The sequence below is a fragment of the Protopterus annectens genome, chromosome 13.part0 (genome assembly GCF_019279795.1).
Source record: "Protopterus annectens isolate FY-2018-M chromosome 13.part0, PAN1.0, whole genome shotgun sequence".
Classification (NCBI taxonomy): domain Eukaryota; kingdom Metazoa; phylum Chordata; order Ceratodontiformes; family Protopteridae; genus Protopterus; species Protopterus annectens.
Genome location: NC_056747.1, coordinates 12,435,955 through 12,452,717, shown reverse-complemented (window position 1 = coordinate 12,452,717; position 16,763 = coordinate 12,435,955). Strand labels below are relative to the sequence as shown.

The following is a 16,763-nucleotide window of genomic DNA, read 5'->3' as shown; positions in this document are numbered from 1 at the left end:
TAAAACATTAACACACAAACTAAATATTAAAATACAACTAACAAGTGATAACGCATGCATAAAACATTAACACACAAACTAAATATTAAAATACAACTAACAAGTGACAGCACATGCATAAAACATTAACACACAAACTAAATATTAAAATACAACTAACAAGTGATAACGCATGCATAAAACATCAGCACACTAAATATTAAAATATGACTAACAAGTGACAACGCATGCATAAAACATCAACACACTAAATATTAAAATATAAAATAAGAACACAGGCAACGGAGCGAACCAGGCAATGTCCAAGTCAGAGGCAGTAAGACACCAAATCAATAAAATGGTGTATAAAATCAAACACTGTTGTAAAGAATCCAATAGCAAAGCAGGAAAGCAACAAAACAGCATAAGTCTTGAGGTAAAATGATCCACAGGTTTATTAAAAATGGTAAGCGCTTTCGCAGTAGAGCTTCATCAGACCAGATACAGATAAGGTTTATTAAAAATGGTAAGCGCTTTCACAGTAGAGCTTCATCAGACCAGATACAGATAAGATTTATTAAAAATGGTAAGCGCTTTCGCAGTAGAGCTTCATCAGACCAGATACAGATAAGGTTTATTAAAAATGGTAGGCGCTTTCGCAGTAGAGCTTCATCAGACCAGATACAGATAAGGTTTATTAAAAATGGTAAGCGCTTTCACAGTAGAACTTCATCAGACCAGATACAGATAAGGTTTATTAAAAATGGTAAGCGCTTTCGCAGTAGAGCTTCATCAGACCAGATACAGATAAGGTTTATTAAAAATGGTAAGCGCTTTCGCAGTAGAGCTTCATCAGACCAGATACAGATAAGGTTTATTAAAAATGGTAAGCGCTTTCGCAGTAGAGCTTCATCAGACCAGATACATTTAAAAAAGACCAAAACAATATATACACATCACATGAAAACACAATCAACAACACTGTTAATAATTGATTAATTAGTAAGCTTAAATGCAATCAATTAAATAATTAATTGAGTAATTTGGCAATATAGTACCAATAAAATTCAACTGACTACTGAACCAGGCATACAAAAGAAGAACAGGTACATGCAGAGAAAAGAATATATATATGTATGAATATAAGTGTATGATCATGGATGGAAATAAACTCACTATAAAAATATACATACATTCTAAACACTAAATATACTGGGTAGAAACACACCTGCTACTATAAAGGAGCATAAAAGATGTATAAAAATATATATGCAAAAATCTTCCATGCAAACATCATTTATACAATCTCCTTTTCTTTAAAAGGGGTTTAATAGAGGCCCTTTCATTTAGGCCTTTTCCTCTATCAGCACAGAGTATGACAATCCAGCAAGTCTCTCTGTGTTCAGTGTGTGTCAAAATGTCACATTCCCTAACACTAGGGTAGATGACCTCAATAACTCTAAAACTAAAAGTATGAGTCACACCCTGTTCCAGAACATGCTTCGAGAGTGCATTATGTAAAGAGCATCTTCTAATATGGTATATATGCTCCCTCATTCTATCATGGAGTGCTCTGTTGGTTTTCCCAACATAAAATGATCCACAGGCTATGCACTCTGCTAAATATACCACATAGGAGGTCCTACGATTTGCATCTGCCTTAAAATAGAACTCTTTACATAGGTCTGGATGGTAAAATACATCAGATGTATTAATGTACATACAAAAATTACACGAACCACATGGCATAGAGTGCCTAGTGGCAGAGGTCACATTCAAATGATCTCTATCAAAACATAAGAGCCTCTTTAAATTTCTATGATTTTTAAATCTGAACCTGGGTCTATCTCCCACAATCCTACCAATTTTCTCATCAACTAATAGGATGGGCCAATGTTGCAAAAACAGATCAGTAACCTGTTTATGATCACTTGAATAGAACAGAGGGGTCCTAATACCACTCACTGTATTATTGTGACTATTAACATGACCAGCCTCCATGGCAGGTCCAAAATATGGTCGAGCTGTAGTTGACCTCAAGTCTATGAGGTCAGACCATTGTCTACTGATTTCACTAATAGTATACCCTCTGTCCAGCAGCTTTTTCTGTAACCTTACAATCTCTTGCTGAATGCCATCCAATGACAGATTTAACCTTGAGGCCCTCATGCCCTGTCCTCTGATTAAATTCCTAAAAATATAGCCAGGATGCATGCTACACCTAAAACGAAATTCATTTCTATGGCATGTTTTATGATAAATGCCTGTATTAATTGTATGTTCATCTAACTTTTCAATAAATAGGTCCAAAACCTCAATGCGTGTATAACATCAACTGTAAGTAAATTTAAGACAATCAGTCTAATTATTCATAATACCAAAAAACTGTAATAATTCATCAAATGACCCCCTCCATAACAAAAACAAATCCTCGACGAAACATCAGTAGAATAACACGTGTTCCTTGAAACCTAAAAGGGGTAATAATGCCTTGATTTCCCAATGTGGAAGAAACATATTGGCGTAGCTGTTGGCACATGAAGTGCCCATAGCTACGCCATGTTTCTGTAAATACATTTCCTCACCAAAGATGAACATGTTATTTTCAAGGACAACCTCTAAAAGAAAACAAATCAAATCAATCTGTTTCAGTGAATAATCATTATATAGTGACAAATACTCATGTACATATTGTATTCCCAGTTCATTAGGAATCGTAGTAAATAATGACTGGACATCAAAAGTAACGCAAATAACATCGCTGACATCATGAACATCCTTAATACACTCATATAGATCTAACAAAAACTGTTTTGAGTCCCTCAAGACTGTTTGATTCAAACTAATCACCGGCCTCAATAACTTCTCAATGTACAGGGACAACGGTTCTGTGACCCACCCCCCTCCAGCTACTATGGGTCTTATGGGTGGATTAGTAGGGTGTTTATGAATTTTGGGGAGGCCTTGTATTAACAGAATCAAGGGGTTGGTTACTTTCATAAAAGAGAACAACTCTTTAGTAATGAGGTGGGCAGAAAAAATATCGGAAATGTCACTACCCACAGATGAAATAATCCGGTGTACATCCTCAATGGAAATCTTATCATAAAAACTATCATCACTCAACATGGAACTCATGGATTGACAATAAAAAGATTTATCCATGACAACTATAAGCCCACCTTTGTCTGCTGGACGAATTACAATAGAACCATTATTTTGTAACTGATTCAGGGCTAGCCTCTCCATATATTTAAGATTATGTCTAAGAGGTTTTTGAGAAGAAACACGATTATCATAAAACTGATAAATGTTTTCTTCAGTAAGTTTAAGGTATGCTTCTACCAGGGGATGATTACTAGGAACAAAATTACTAGGCTTCCTCAAATTAGAAGAGAGACCAACCTCATTACTAGAAACAGGTCCTGATTCAGATTCACCATACATAAAACATAGCATAATATTCCTACAGAAGACTTTCAAGTCTAAAATTGTATCAGACATCTTGCTCTTACAAGATGGTATGAAATTCAGGCCCTTACAGAAGACACTAAGTTTCTCTGAAGTCAGCTCATGTGTTGAAATATTAAAAATCAATGATTCGGGGTCTTCCCCCACATTTTCTTTAAAGTTTGATTGGGATGTTGTTCCCCTGATAATTTGCACTTGTGACGTCCCCTGCTGGCTGATCTCCCCCACCCCCCTCCAATGTCCAAACGGACCGGTAGGGGAAAAGGAAGTTCATCAATAGTGCCATTCCTGGCATTATCAGGTGCTTCATTACCAACAGTAAAAAAGTTCCTATCCTTAGGTCTAACAGAATTATCTGAAATTTGGCCATTATTGTTATAAATACATTTACTCACAACAACATTAGGGTACAAATTACCCCTGGCACTAGCATTCACACATGGTGCTGAGTTGTCAACCGGTGGCCCTAGTTCAGAAGTGCAAAAGGAGCCTTGTGGTTATCCTCCATGTCCACTGTGCTTCCATTGGCATCTTCCAAAGTCAATGCTTTAGTGTTAAAATCTCTAACCAAACCATTAGTGCAGACACCATCAACAACGCCCCCCACAGATTCAATGACATTTAAATTAGAGGCACCATGATCAGTATTCACTGCAGATCGATTAACATTAACACTAGTTACATTGTCCTTTCCAAAATTGCTTCCAGTATTATTATATCCAACATTATTGTGGCCGGCCCGAAAGTCAGTTATATCCCTCAAGACTTTAGTTTTTTTCTGCTGTATAAGTTTGCGCTCAAAGACAACTATGCCATCTAACAAGCTTTCAAAGAGAGGACTTAAAACCTAGTGACGATAGTTCTTAATGAGTTCTTCTTGTTTTACTTGTAACGAATGTCTCAGCCTTTCCCCCTCAGGGCTAAAAAAGTCAATGAGGAGGTGCATATAGCTGGCACTTGCCTCCAGGTTCAACTTCTGCCAGTGTGCTAATAGTTCAGGATACTGGGAGCCTTGAGTGAGCATGTTGAAGACTCGAAGTCCTTGATGTACTATTTTCTTCTCAAGACAAGTTTCAAAATGTAGACGTATCTGTAATCGCTTTAATCAAAGCAAATCACGCTCGATGTCCTCCATGCTGTGCTGTAGTTTTTCCAGATCACTGGTCTCATTGATGACGTCATCATCTGTTGCTCGAATATAAAACAGCCAAATACTGAAAGAATCTCTCAGAAAACGGAGGTAGTGTAGTATTCACCTTACTAGAAGGGTTGTAGTCCAACTCAATGGTTAAAGGTTGTTCAGTAGCCATGTCCTCACGGGTTGCAAGCAATATGATAAAAAAAAAATAAAAACTGTAACAAAAACTATAACCAGCAAACCGAGAGGTAAATCCTTTGTTGCACCAAATAGAAGATAAACGTAAAATAAGAACACAGGCAACGGAGCGAACTAGGCAATGTCCAAGTCAGAGGCAGTAAGACACCAAATCAATAAAATGGTGTATAAAATCAAACACTGTTGTAAAGAATCCAATAGCAAAGCAGGAAAGCAACAAAACAGTATAAGTCTTGAGGTAAAATGATCCACAGATTTATTAAAAATGGCAAGCGCTTTCACAGTAGAGCTTCATCAGACCAGATACAGATAAGGTTTATTAAAAATGGTAAGCGCTTTCGCAGTAGAGCTTCATCAGACCAGATACAGATAAGGTTTATTAAAAATGGTAAGCGCTTTCGCAGTAGAGCTTCATCAGACCAGCTACAGATAAAAAAGACCAAAACAATATATACACATCACATGAAAACTCTGTCCAATCAACAACACTGTTAATAATTGATGAATTAGTAAGCTTAAATGCAATCAATTAAATAATGAATTGTATACCTATGGACCTACGATGTTCACCTGTGGGCCTTTATAAAGTATTTAATTGTACATTATTAGCGATAATGGATGACAAACAGAATGTCACATAGCATCAGCCTTATTATTTAAACATACAATGTGTATACCTATGGACCTAGGATGTCCACCTGTGCGCCTTTATAAAGTATTTATTTGTACATTAGGGATAATGGATGACAAACAGAATGTCACATAGCATCAGCCTTATTATTTAAACATACAATGTGTATACCTAATTTATTTGTATCAGATTAGGACCCGATGGCCTTGCCAGTTTAAAATGTTTAAAATGTGTAATAAAATGTATGAAATGTCATAGTATAAAATAATGTATATTTTGTTTTTACATATGTATTTGTTTATATAATATATTTATTCATCAGTGTGTTTTTAATGAATATTTTTTTTGCTTGGGCATATACAGCTTTAAATCCATGATTGACTGTGTGATGTCACAATTCAAGGTAGTATTTAAATGTTCATTAATGGGATTTGTTTGTTTCTGATGAAGTCTCATTTTAGAGATGAAAGCGCTAAAATGGTTAATAAAAAAGTCTTTTAATGGATTATATGGTTGACGTGCCTTGGATTTTCCTAGCAGAGTTCGATATTTGTTGTTTTCGTTTATGGCCTTTATAAAGTATTTATTTGTACATTATTATGGATAACGGATGACAAACAGAATGTCACATAGCATCAGTCGTATTATTTAAACATACAATGTGTATACCTATGGACCTACGATGTCCACCTGTGCGCCTTTATAAAGTATTTATTTGTACATTATTAGCAATAATGGATGATAAATAGAATGTCACATAGCATCAGCCGTATTATTTAAACATACAATGTGTATACCTATGGACCTACGATGTCCACCTGTGCGCCTTTATAAAGTATTTATTTGCACATTATTAGCGATAATGGATGACAAACAGAATGTCACATAGCATCAGTCGTATTATTTAAACATACAATGTGTATACCTATGGACCTACGATGTCCACCTGTGCGCCTTTATAAAGTATTTATTTGTACATTATTAGCAATAATGGATGATAAATAGAATGTCACATAGCATCAGCCGTATTATTTAAACATACAATGTGTATACCTATGGACCTACGATGTTCACCTGTGGGCCTTTATAAAGTATTTATTTGTACATTATTAGCGATAATGGATGATAAACAGAATGTCACATAGCAACAGCCGTATTATTTAAACATACAATGTGTATACCTATGGACCTACGATGTTCACCTGTGCGCCTTTATAAAGTATTTATTTGTACATTAGGGATAATGGATGACAAACAGAATGTCACATAACATCAGCCTTATTATTTAAACATATAATGTTTATACCTATGGACCTGTGATGTCCACCTGTGGGCCTTTATAAAGTATTTATTTGTACAGTAGGGATAATGGATGATAAACAGAATGTCACATAGCATCAGCCTTATTATTTAAACATACAATGTGTAATGAACATGACAGGTTATTTTTGCTCCAGCTGTAATAGTTATGGTTATCCTACCAAAAGCTGAAAAATAATCTAAGTAAATTCTAAAGAATGAATAATGCAACCAACTCGCAAGGCTACAAAAAATTACCTCTGTACTTATAAATAACACTAAAGTTAAAGGAAGTATATCTATTTATATATATATATATATATATATATATATATATATATATATATATATACGATAAAAAACAAGAAATTAAAAATGTTTTACAACTGCACTGCAGCATGTACAAAACATTAACACACAAACTAAATATTAAAATACAACTAACAAGTGACAGCACATGCATAAAACATTAACACACAAACTAAATATTAAAATACAACTAACAAGTGACAGCGCATGCATAAAACATTAACACACAAACTAAATATTAAAATACAACTAACAAGTGACAGCACATGCATAAAACATTAACACACAAACTAAATATTAAAATACAACTAACAAGTGACAGCACATGCATAAAACATTAACACACAAACTAAATATTAAAATACAACTAACAAGTGACAGCACATGCATAAAACATTAACACACAAACTAAATATTAAAATACAACTAACAAGTGACAGCACATGCATAAAACATTAACACACAAACTAAATATTAAAATACAACTAACAAGTGACAACGCATGTACAAAACATTAACACACAAACTAAATATTAAAATACAACTAACAAGTGACAGCACATGCATAAAACATTAACACACAAACTAAATATTAAAATACAACTAACAAGTGACAGCACATGCATAAAACATTAACACACAAACTAAATATTAAAATACAACTAACAAGTGACAACATGCATAAAACATTAACACACAAACTAAATATTAAAATACAACTAACAAGTGACAACGCATGCATAAAACATTAACACACAAACTAAATATTAAAATACAACTAACAAGTGACAACGCATGCATAAAACATTAACACACAAACTAAATATTAAAATACAACTAACAAGTGACAGCATGCATAAAACATTAACACACAAACTAAATATTAAAATACAACTAACAAGTGACAGCGCATGCATAAAACATTAACACACAAACTAAATATTAAAATACAACTAACAAGTGACAGCACATGCATAAAACATTAACACACAAACTAAATATTAAAATACAACTAACAAGTGACAGCACATGCATAAAACATTAACACACAAACTAAATATTAAAATACAACTAACAAGTGACAGCATGCATAAAACATTAACACACAAACTAAATATTAAAATACAACTAACAAGTGACAGCATGCATAAAACATTAACACACAAACTAAATATTAAAATACAACTAACAAGTGACAACGCATGCATAAAACATTAACACACAAACTAAATATTAAAATACAACTAACAAGTGACAGCACATGCATAAAACATTAACACACAAACTAAATATTAAAATACAACTAACAAGTGACAGCACATGCATAAAACATTAACACACAAACTAAATATTAAAATACAACTAACAAGTGACAACGCATGCATAAAACATTAACACACAAACTAAATATTAAAATACAACTAACAAGTGACAACGCATGCATAAAACATTAACACACAAACTAAATATTAAAATACAACTAACAAGTGACAGCGCATGCATAAAACATTAACACACAAACTAAATATTAAAATACAACTAACAAGTGACAGCATGCATAAAACATTAACACACAAACTAAATATTAAAATACAACTAACAAGTGACAGCATGCATAAAACATTAACACACAAACTAAATATTAAAATACAACTAACAAGTGACAGCATGCATAAAACATTAACACACAAACTAAATATTAAAATACAACTAACAAGTGACAGCATGCATAAAACATTAACACACAAACTAAATATTAAAATACAACTAACAAGTGACAGCACATGCATAAAACATTAACACACAAACTAAATATTAAAATACAACTAACAAGTGACAGCGCATGCATAAAACATTAACACACAAACTAAATATTAAAATACAACTAACAAGTGACAGCACATGCATAAAACATTAACACACAAACTAAATATTAAAATACAACTAACAAGTGACAACGCATGCATAAAACATTAACACACAAACTAAATATTAAAATACAACTAACAAGTGACAACGATGCATAAAACATTAACACACAAACTAAATATTAAAATACAACTAACAAGTGACAACGCATGCATAAAACATTAACACACAAACTAAATATTAAAATACAACTAACAAGTGACAGCGCATGCATAAAACATTAACACACAAACTAAATATTAAAATACAACTAACAAGTGACAACGCATGCATAAAACATTAACACACAAACTAAATATTAAAATACAACTAACAAGTGACAGCGCATGCATAAAACATTAACACACAAACTAAATATTAAAATACAACTAACAAGTGACAGCGCATGCATAAAACATTAACACACAAACTAAATATTAAAATACAACTAACAAGTGACAACGCATGCATAAAACATTAACACACAAACTAAATATTAAAATACAACTAACAAGTGACAGCACATGCATAAAACATTAACACACAAACTAAATATTAAAATACAACTAACAAGTGACAGCACATGCATAAAACATTAACACACAAACTAAATATTAAAATACAACTAACAAGTGACAGCGCATGCATAAAACATTAACACACAAACTAAATATTAAAATACAACTAACAAGTGACAACGCATGCATAAAACATTAACACACAAACTAAATATTAAAATACAACTAACAAGTGACAGCACATGCATAAAACATTAACACACAAACTAAATATTAAAATACAACTAACAAGTGACAACGCATGCATAAAACATTAACACACAAACTAAATATTAAAATACAACTAACAAGTGACAGCATGCATAAAACATTAACACACAAACTAAATATTAAAATACAACTAACAAGTGACAGCATGCATAAAACATTAACACACAAACTAAATATTAAAATACAACTAACAAGTGACAGCACATGCATAAAACATTAACACACAAACTAAATATTAAAATACAACTAACAAGTGACAGCACATGCATAAAACATTAACACACAAACTAAATATTAAAATACAACTAACAAGTGACAGCACATGCATAAAACATTAACACACAAACTAAATATTAAAATACAACTAACAAGTGACAACGCATGCATAAAACATTAACACACAAACTAAATATTAAAATACAACTAACAAGTGACAGCGCATGCATAAAACATTAACACACAAACTAAATATTAAAATACAACTAACAAGTGACAACGCATGCATAAAACATTAACACACAAACTAAATATTAAAATACAACTAACAAGTGACAGCGCATGCATAAAACATTAACACACAAACTAAATATTAAAATACAACTAACAAGTGACAACGCATGCATAAAACATTAACACACAAACTAAATATTAAAATACAACTAACAAGTGACAACGCATGCATAAAACATTAACACACAAACTAAATATTAAAATACAACTAACAAGTGACAACGCATGCATAAAACATTAACACACAAACTAAATATTAAAATACAACTAACAAGTGACAACGCATGCATAAAACATTAACACACAAACTAAATATTAAAATACAACTAACAAGTGACAGCGCATGCATAAAACATCAACACACTAAATATTAAAATACAACTAACAAGTGACAGCGCATGCATAAAACATTAACACACAAACTAAATATTAAAATACAACTAACAAGTGACAACGCATGCATAAAACATTAACACACAAACTAAATATTAAAATACAACTAACAAGTGACAACGCATGCATAAAACATTAACACACAAACTAAATATTAAAATACAACTAACAAGTGACAGCGCATGCATAAAACATTAACACACAAACTAAATATTAAAATACAACTAACAAGTGACAACGCATGTACAAAACATTAACACACAAACTAAATATTAAATTACAACTAACAAGTGACAACGCATGCATAAAACATTAACACACAAACTAAATATTAAAATACAACTAACAAGTGACAGCGCATGCATAAAACATTAACACACAAACTAAATATTAAAATACAACTAACAAGTGACAGCGCATGCATAAAACATTAACACACAAACTAAATATTAAAATACAACTAACAAGTGACAGCGCATGCATAAAACATTAACACACAAACTAAATATTAAAATACAACTAACAAGTGATAACGCATGCATAAAACATCAGCACACTAAATATTAAAATATGACTAACAAGTGACAACGCATGCATAAAACATTAACGCACAAACTAAATATTAAAATATGACTAACAAGTGACAACGCATGCATAAAATATTAACACACAAACTAAATATTAAATTACAACTAACAAGTGACAACGCATGCATAAAACATTAACGCACAAACTAAATATTAAAATATGACTAACAAGTGACAACGCATGCATAAAACATTAACACACAAACTAAATATTAAATTACAACTAACAAGTGACAACGCATGCATAAAACAACAAGTGACAACACATGCATAAAACATTAACACACAAACTAAATATTAAAATATGACTAACAAGTGACAACAGTGGTTAATATCTCCACTGCAAGGCATCCTATATTAACAACTAACAATCTTACCCTTTCTTATAAATTAGGAAATACTTAAAGAAACCAGCTCAAAAATGTCAAACTGCAGTAAAGCGCTACTGGTGTTAAAGTATATAAAAAACCTCCAATAGGCATGAATGAGGTAAAACACATAATGCTTGGGCATGCAATGTGACACACACACACTCATCAGAAATGGGTACAAATAATTATCCTTTTTGGAACATCACATAGTCTCCTCTCCTATAAATATTTTTAATGTAAAAAACAGAGAGCAGACTCATTTAAATATTTCATGAGTGCAATTATAATGAAATATAGTAAAAATATATGACAAAAATGGCTTCTGATTGAAACATTTTTTTCATTTATATTTCCCCCCATGTGTGTGCGTTTTGGTATGTGAGTCCTCACATGTATATAAAATTACTCATAAAACCTAAATCAATACTTAATTTATAAAAGGTACATCAAAATGATATAAATAGAAATGCAGAACTATGCTGAACTCTAGACTGCAATATGGGAAACAAAAACATGCAGAAAAGCACAAATTAGTAAAACTATAGCAAATGCAACAAACTAATTTTAAAACTGTGTGCATGTCTGTTTATCTTTGTCTATATATTTGTATAGATAGACACACAGACACACACACACATATATTTTATATATATATATATATATATATATATATATATATATATATATATATATATATATATATATATACATATGTGTGTGTGTGTGTGTACATGCTCGGGGGTATTCAGTGTCCTTTTCATTTTTTCCCCTTAAATTTGTCCTTTCTGGCTTTCAGCTGAAGGAAGACGTGCATAGGCAGTGGACTTTGTGACAGTACCTATATTTAGTGCGTTATTTCTTCTTCTCTAGTCTATGTGGACAGCACTGTTCAAAGATGCCATTTTGCCCTCCTCAGTAGTAAATGTGTCATTGTTTATCTGAAAGCTCCATCCAGCACTTTACATTTCCATATCCTCCTTGTAGTAGGTAACACTGAGAGACAGAAATTATTTAACGTATTGTTTATTTCTATTTGTTTGACCAGGATAGTGTGACTTAGATCTTCAAATATCCCTTTTTCATTCACGTTCCAGTGACAAACACTCCAGACATAAACACAAGCATGTTTATGAAGCTGCTACATTATAGTATAAAAATATTTGTTGTACATGTAAGAAAAGTATAACACTGCTCAATATATTCCTAATAGTAACATAGCAGGAAGTGAAAAAAATAAAACTGTTAAAGAATTGTATGTAATTACAGCTAAAGATAACATACACATAGTCATCATAGTTTGTTTAGGAAAAAAGAGAGCATTTTGTATAAAGTATCAGGATAGAAATAGGCAGAGCTTGTTTAGTATTGGGGTTAATAATGGCGCTCAGGGAAGGTTAACAGACTCGTGAGGAAAAAGCTTTAGGAACTGAATGCTAAACTGATGTTGAGCTACGATGACGAGAGTAAGTGACAGGTCATACTAGATTAGTAATAATAGCTTAGAGGTGGCAGTGTTGGACGTTAGCCCTAATACTGAAGTAGGAGAGAATTTATTTATGGGAGCAAGAAACAGAATGTGATGCTAAAAGGGGCTGACTGACTCTTTCACCTTGTCCATGTTTCTGCTTATTAAATAAGCTGATAGCCATATGCAAACCTAAGCACTGATATCTCCCTGAATTTGTACTTAATCAGTTTGGCACATGTCATTGTGGAGATGGTGTTTCTAGAACACCATACTGTACAGCAGACATGATTTCACAGTTATCCTATACTCAGACAAGTATATTTGCATCTAGCACCTTTTGTTTTATTTCTTTTATCATGGCTCATCCACAACCCAGAGTGTTATTGTCTTCAGCTGTTGTTCACTGCAGTGAGATATTTGGGCAACTGTGGGGTTAGTCTGGTTTTATAAATATAAAATGCCTCTCATATGAAGGTGGAGAGGGCTTGCCCCCCCCCACACACACACAAAGATGGTCTACTTTTGTTTTTATTGTTCTTTTTAGTCATGATTTAAGAAAACTAGTGAAACCTGGCTTAAAGTATGGCTATTTAGTTTAATACAGATAAAGTAGGATCTCACCAGTGTTAGGAATCATATCATGTAACATTAATGCATTAAGTATGTCAGAGAAGGAAAGAGGGGATGTCATGTAACATTAATGTATTAAGTATGTCAGAGAAGGAAAGAGGGGATGTCATGTAACATTAATGTATTAAGTATGTCAGAGAAGGAAAGAGGGGGGCGGCCGCAGTGGTGCAGCGGTTAGCATTGTTGACTCACAGCAAGAGGTTCTCTGGTTCGATTCTTGGCTGGGGTGCCTTCTGTGTGGAGTCTGCATATCCTCCCTGTGGTCGCGTGGATTTCCTCTGGGTGCTCCGGTTTCCTCCCACATCCCAAAGACATGCTGTAGGTAAATTGGACACTCTAAATTGGTCCTAGGTGTGAGTGCATGCATGTGTGTGCCTTCTGTGGAAGGTTGGGCGCCGGGCTGGCAACTCGACACCGTAAAACTCCACTGCCAATCATGAGCAGACAGGTGATCCACTGTGGTGACCCCTAACTGGGAAAAGCCGAAAGAAGAAGAAGAAAAGGAAAGAGGGGATATCACGTAACATTAATGTATTAAGTATGTCAGAGAAGGAAAGATGGGATGTCACGTAACATTAATGTATTAAGTATGTCAGAGAAGGAAAGATGGGATGTCATGTAACGTTAATGTATTAAGTATGTCAGATAAGGAAAGAGGGGATGTCATGTAACATTAATGTATTAAGTATGTCAGATAAGGAAAGATGGGATGTCATGTAACGTTAATGTATTAAGTATGTCAGAGAAGGAAAGAGGGGATGACAAAAGCTGTAAGGATTAGTAACTAAATGTGTAAAGACCTAAAGAATGTCTGTTACTGCCACTGCACCTACAGTTAAAAGTGGACATAATGACAGCAGGGTGATTTAGGGAAGAATTCCCTCTCTTTACTGGGAAAGAGTCTGCTTTCCTAGATCTTGCTTGAAACTGCCTCTGTGAATATGCCTGGGTTCTATCACAACCTGAGAATTCAGGAATTCATCGCACAAACTTCAGTAATTCTTTTGAGATACAACGAATGTAGCCTGCTAATTAACGAAGGCTAACTGCTTATCCAGCAGGTGAGCCAAGCCCTAGTCATCTGTCCCCTTTATCTATGTAACCATTAAACAGAAGTTAACACACTAATAATCAAACATACACTTATAATCCTGTGCACATCAACATGCTGGCTGTAGGAGTTACCAAACAAGGTTGCTATATACCAGAACTTACCCACTAGAGTTAGAAGGGCTATGATGACACTCAGGTTTGCTTCACCCATTTGAACCGTAACTCTTTGTCTTACGTTGTAATCCAGCTCCTAACACGACCAAGGCTTACTTTAGTACTACTCAGCCTCTTCTTCTCATCATCTGTGATTTTTTCCTGTACTCTATATGAGCTAATTTTTTAACTTCTTTATAAGCAGTGCACAAAGGGGAGACAGAGAGCTACAGCCCAGTTTCCTACCACAGCTTGTGCTTAACTGTTTCCATTACCGCACTGAAACTGAGCAGAAGTGAAAAGTGGTTTACCATTTGACAGAGCAGCTGTCAGGAATGTGGTAATGTTAAGAGATACAAGCAAAGTCACAGTTACTGGTACATATTAATAGTTTTGCAGTTCACATGTCATCAGCCAAGTAAAAAGATGTCTTAATACAAAGCAGATACAAAAACCTGAAAATATCAATAATCTTAAACATGTGAGCTAATAAAGCAGCCATAATGTTTACAGATATGACTGTATGTCACCAGACAAGCACTTGTATAATGTCACAACCAGAAATGCATTCAACCCTCACTACATATAGTGACGGAGACAGCTGTTTGCTACACAAGAAATATAAGAAATCAGTTTGACAAACTGTAGGCTGTTCGTTTTGCAGAACCTGATCAGTTTTCCTGGAGGTGTATCACTTACAAATGAGATGGAGAGTAATCCTTTAACAGAAAATACAATAGCAACTACGTCAAACCAAGGGAGTCAAACATTTTCAGCCCCCACTCCAAAAAAAAAAAAAAAATCAGCAAGGATCACTATGCAGAGTACTGTATGACAAACATTCCCAGCAAGGCCTAGAGTTGGGCGAGAGGGATGTTTATGCACCTTTAAAGCTTACATTTGTTGTCTTGGCTGTACTGAAGCACAATAGTTACAGAAAGTGTTCTAATATTTAGAATTTCACATCAGTGAAACATGCAGTTCTCAAAACTGTATTAAAAATGTATATATAATGAAAAAAGTTTACTATATTAAATATGCTACACACCGGTATGTATGTAGATCACTGTATGAGTAAATCACATGATTCACCATCTGCTATATATTCGTACACCATAACGGTCCGTTTTCATATGACAATAACCAGTGAAAACAATCCTAATGATCATTGAATCAGCTGAAGTCAGCAGTGATTTTTTCATGCACCCTACTATTCTATGATCTTTCCAGTCATAGGAGCATTTTTATTGCCATGTCCAGAAATTCATTGGTTCCCAGTCATCCCTACTATCACATAATTTATTTTTATTTATTTATTTTACATTTGTTGACCGGGCTAGTCTAACTGAATACATGTCCATTTTCAGTAGAGGCCCGGGTTAATAAACAATTGTTAATAAAAAATACAAAATACAATACCCGTTGTGAGCATAACACACAGTAAAAGGTAATGTACAAGAAATGATACTATATACATATACACATATATTTGAATTGCAATAACATGGTCTATTGGTTCTTTAAGGATAAGTCTGTAAAGGTGAAGAGTATTCATTAGTGTAAAGGAAGAAAGTTAGTTAGGGTTAGTACAGGAGCATAACCAGCGTGTATTGAGAAATAGTTGTAGATTCCGTTTAAAAAGTGTAAGAGAAGACAGAGTCATGAGTTCAGTGGGTAGTAGATTCCATTGCTTTCCAACAGTATTAGAGAACAGGGAGTCTCCTGCTGAGTTGTTGGATCTGCAAGTATTAATCATCAGTTTGTTTGAGGAGCGTAAATTCTTAAGATTGTTGTAAGGGGTAATGAGGCTAGTGAGTATTGGAGTGTTGGTGGGTTGATACAGGGTCCTATGGTATATGACAAGCTGGTGAAATTGA

General features: G+C 33.6%; 1 protein-coding gene across 1 annotated transcript in view; it reads right to left on the bottom strand.

Moving 5' to 3' along the window:
• LOC122817548 overlaps positions 1-15,124 on the bottom strand; it is a 490,005-nt gene extending 474,881 nt beyond the window's left edge. Inside the window, exon 1 of the mRNA XM_044090583.1 lies at positions 14,896-15,124. Within this exon, the coding sequence (XP_043946518.1) occupies positions 14,896-14,944 (49 nt within the window). The 5' untranslated portion in view covers positions 14,945-15,124. The remainder of the gene's footprint in view (positions 1-14,895) is intronic.
• Positions 15,125-16,763: the final 1,639 nt, after the last annotated feature.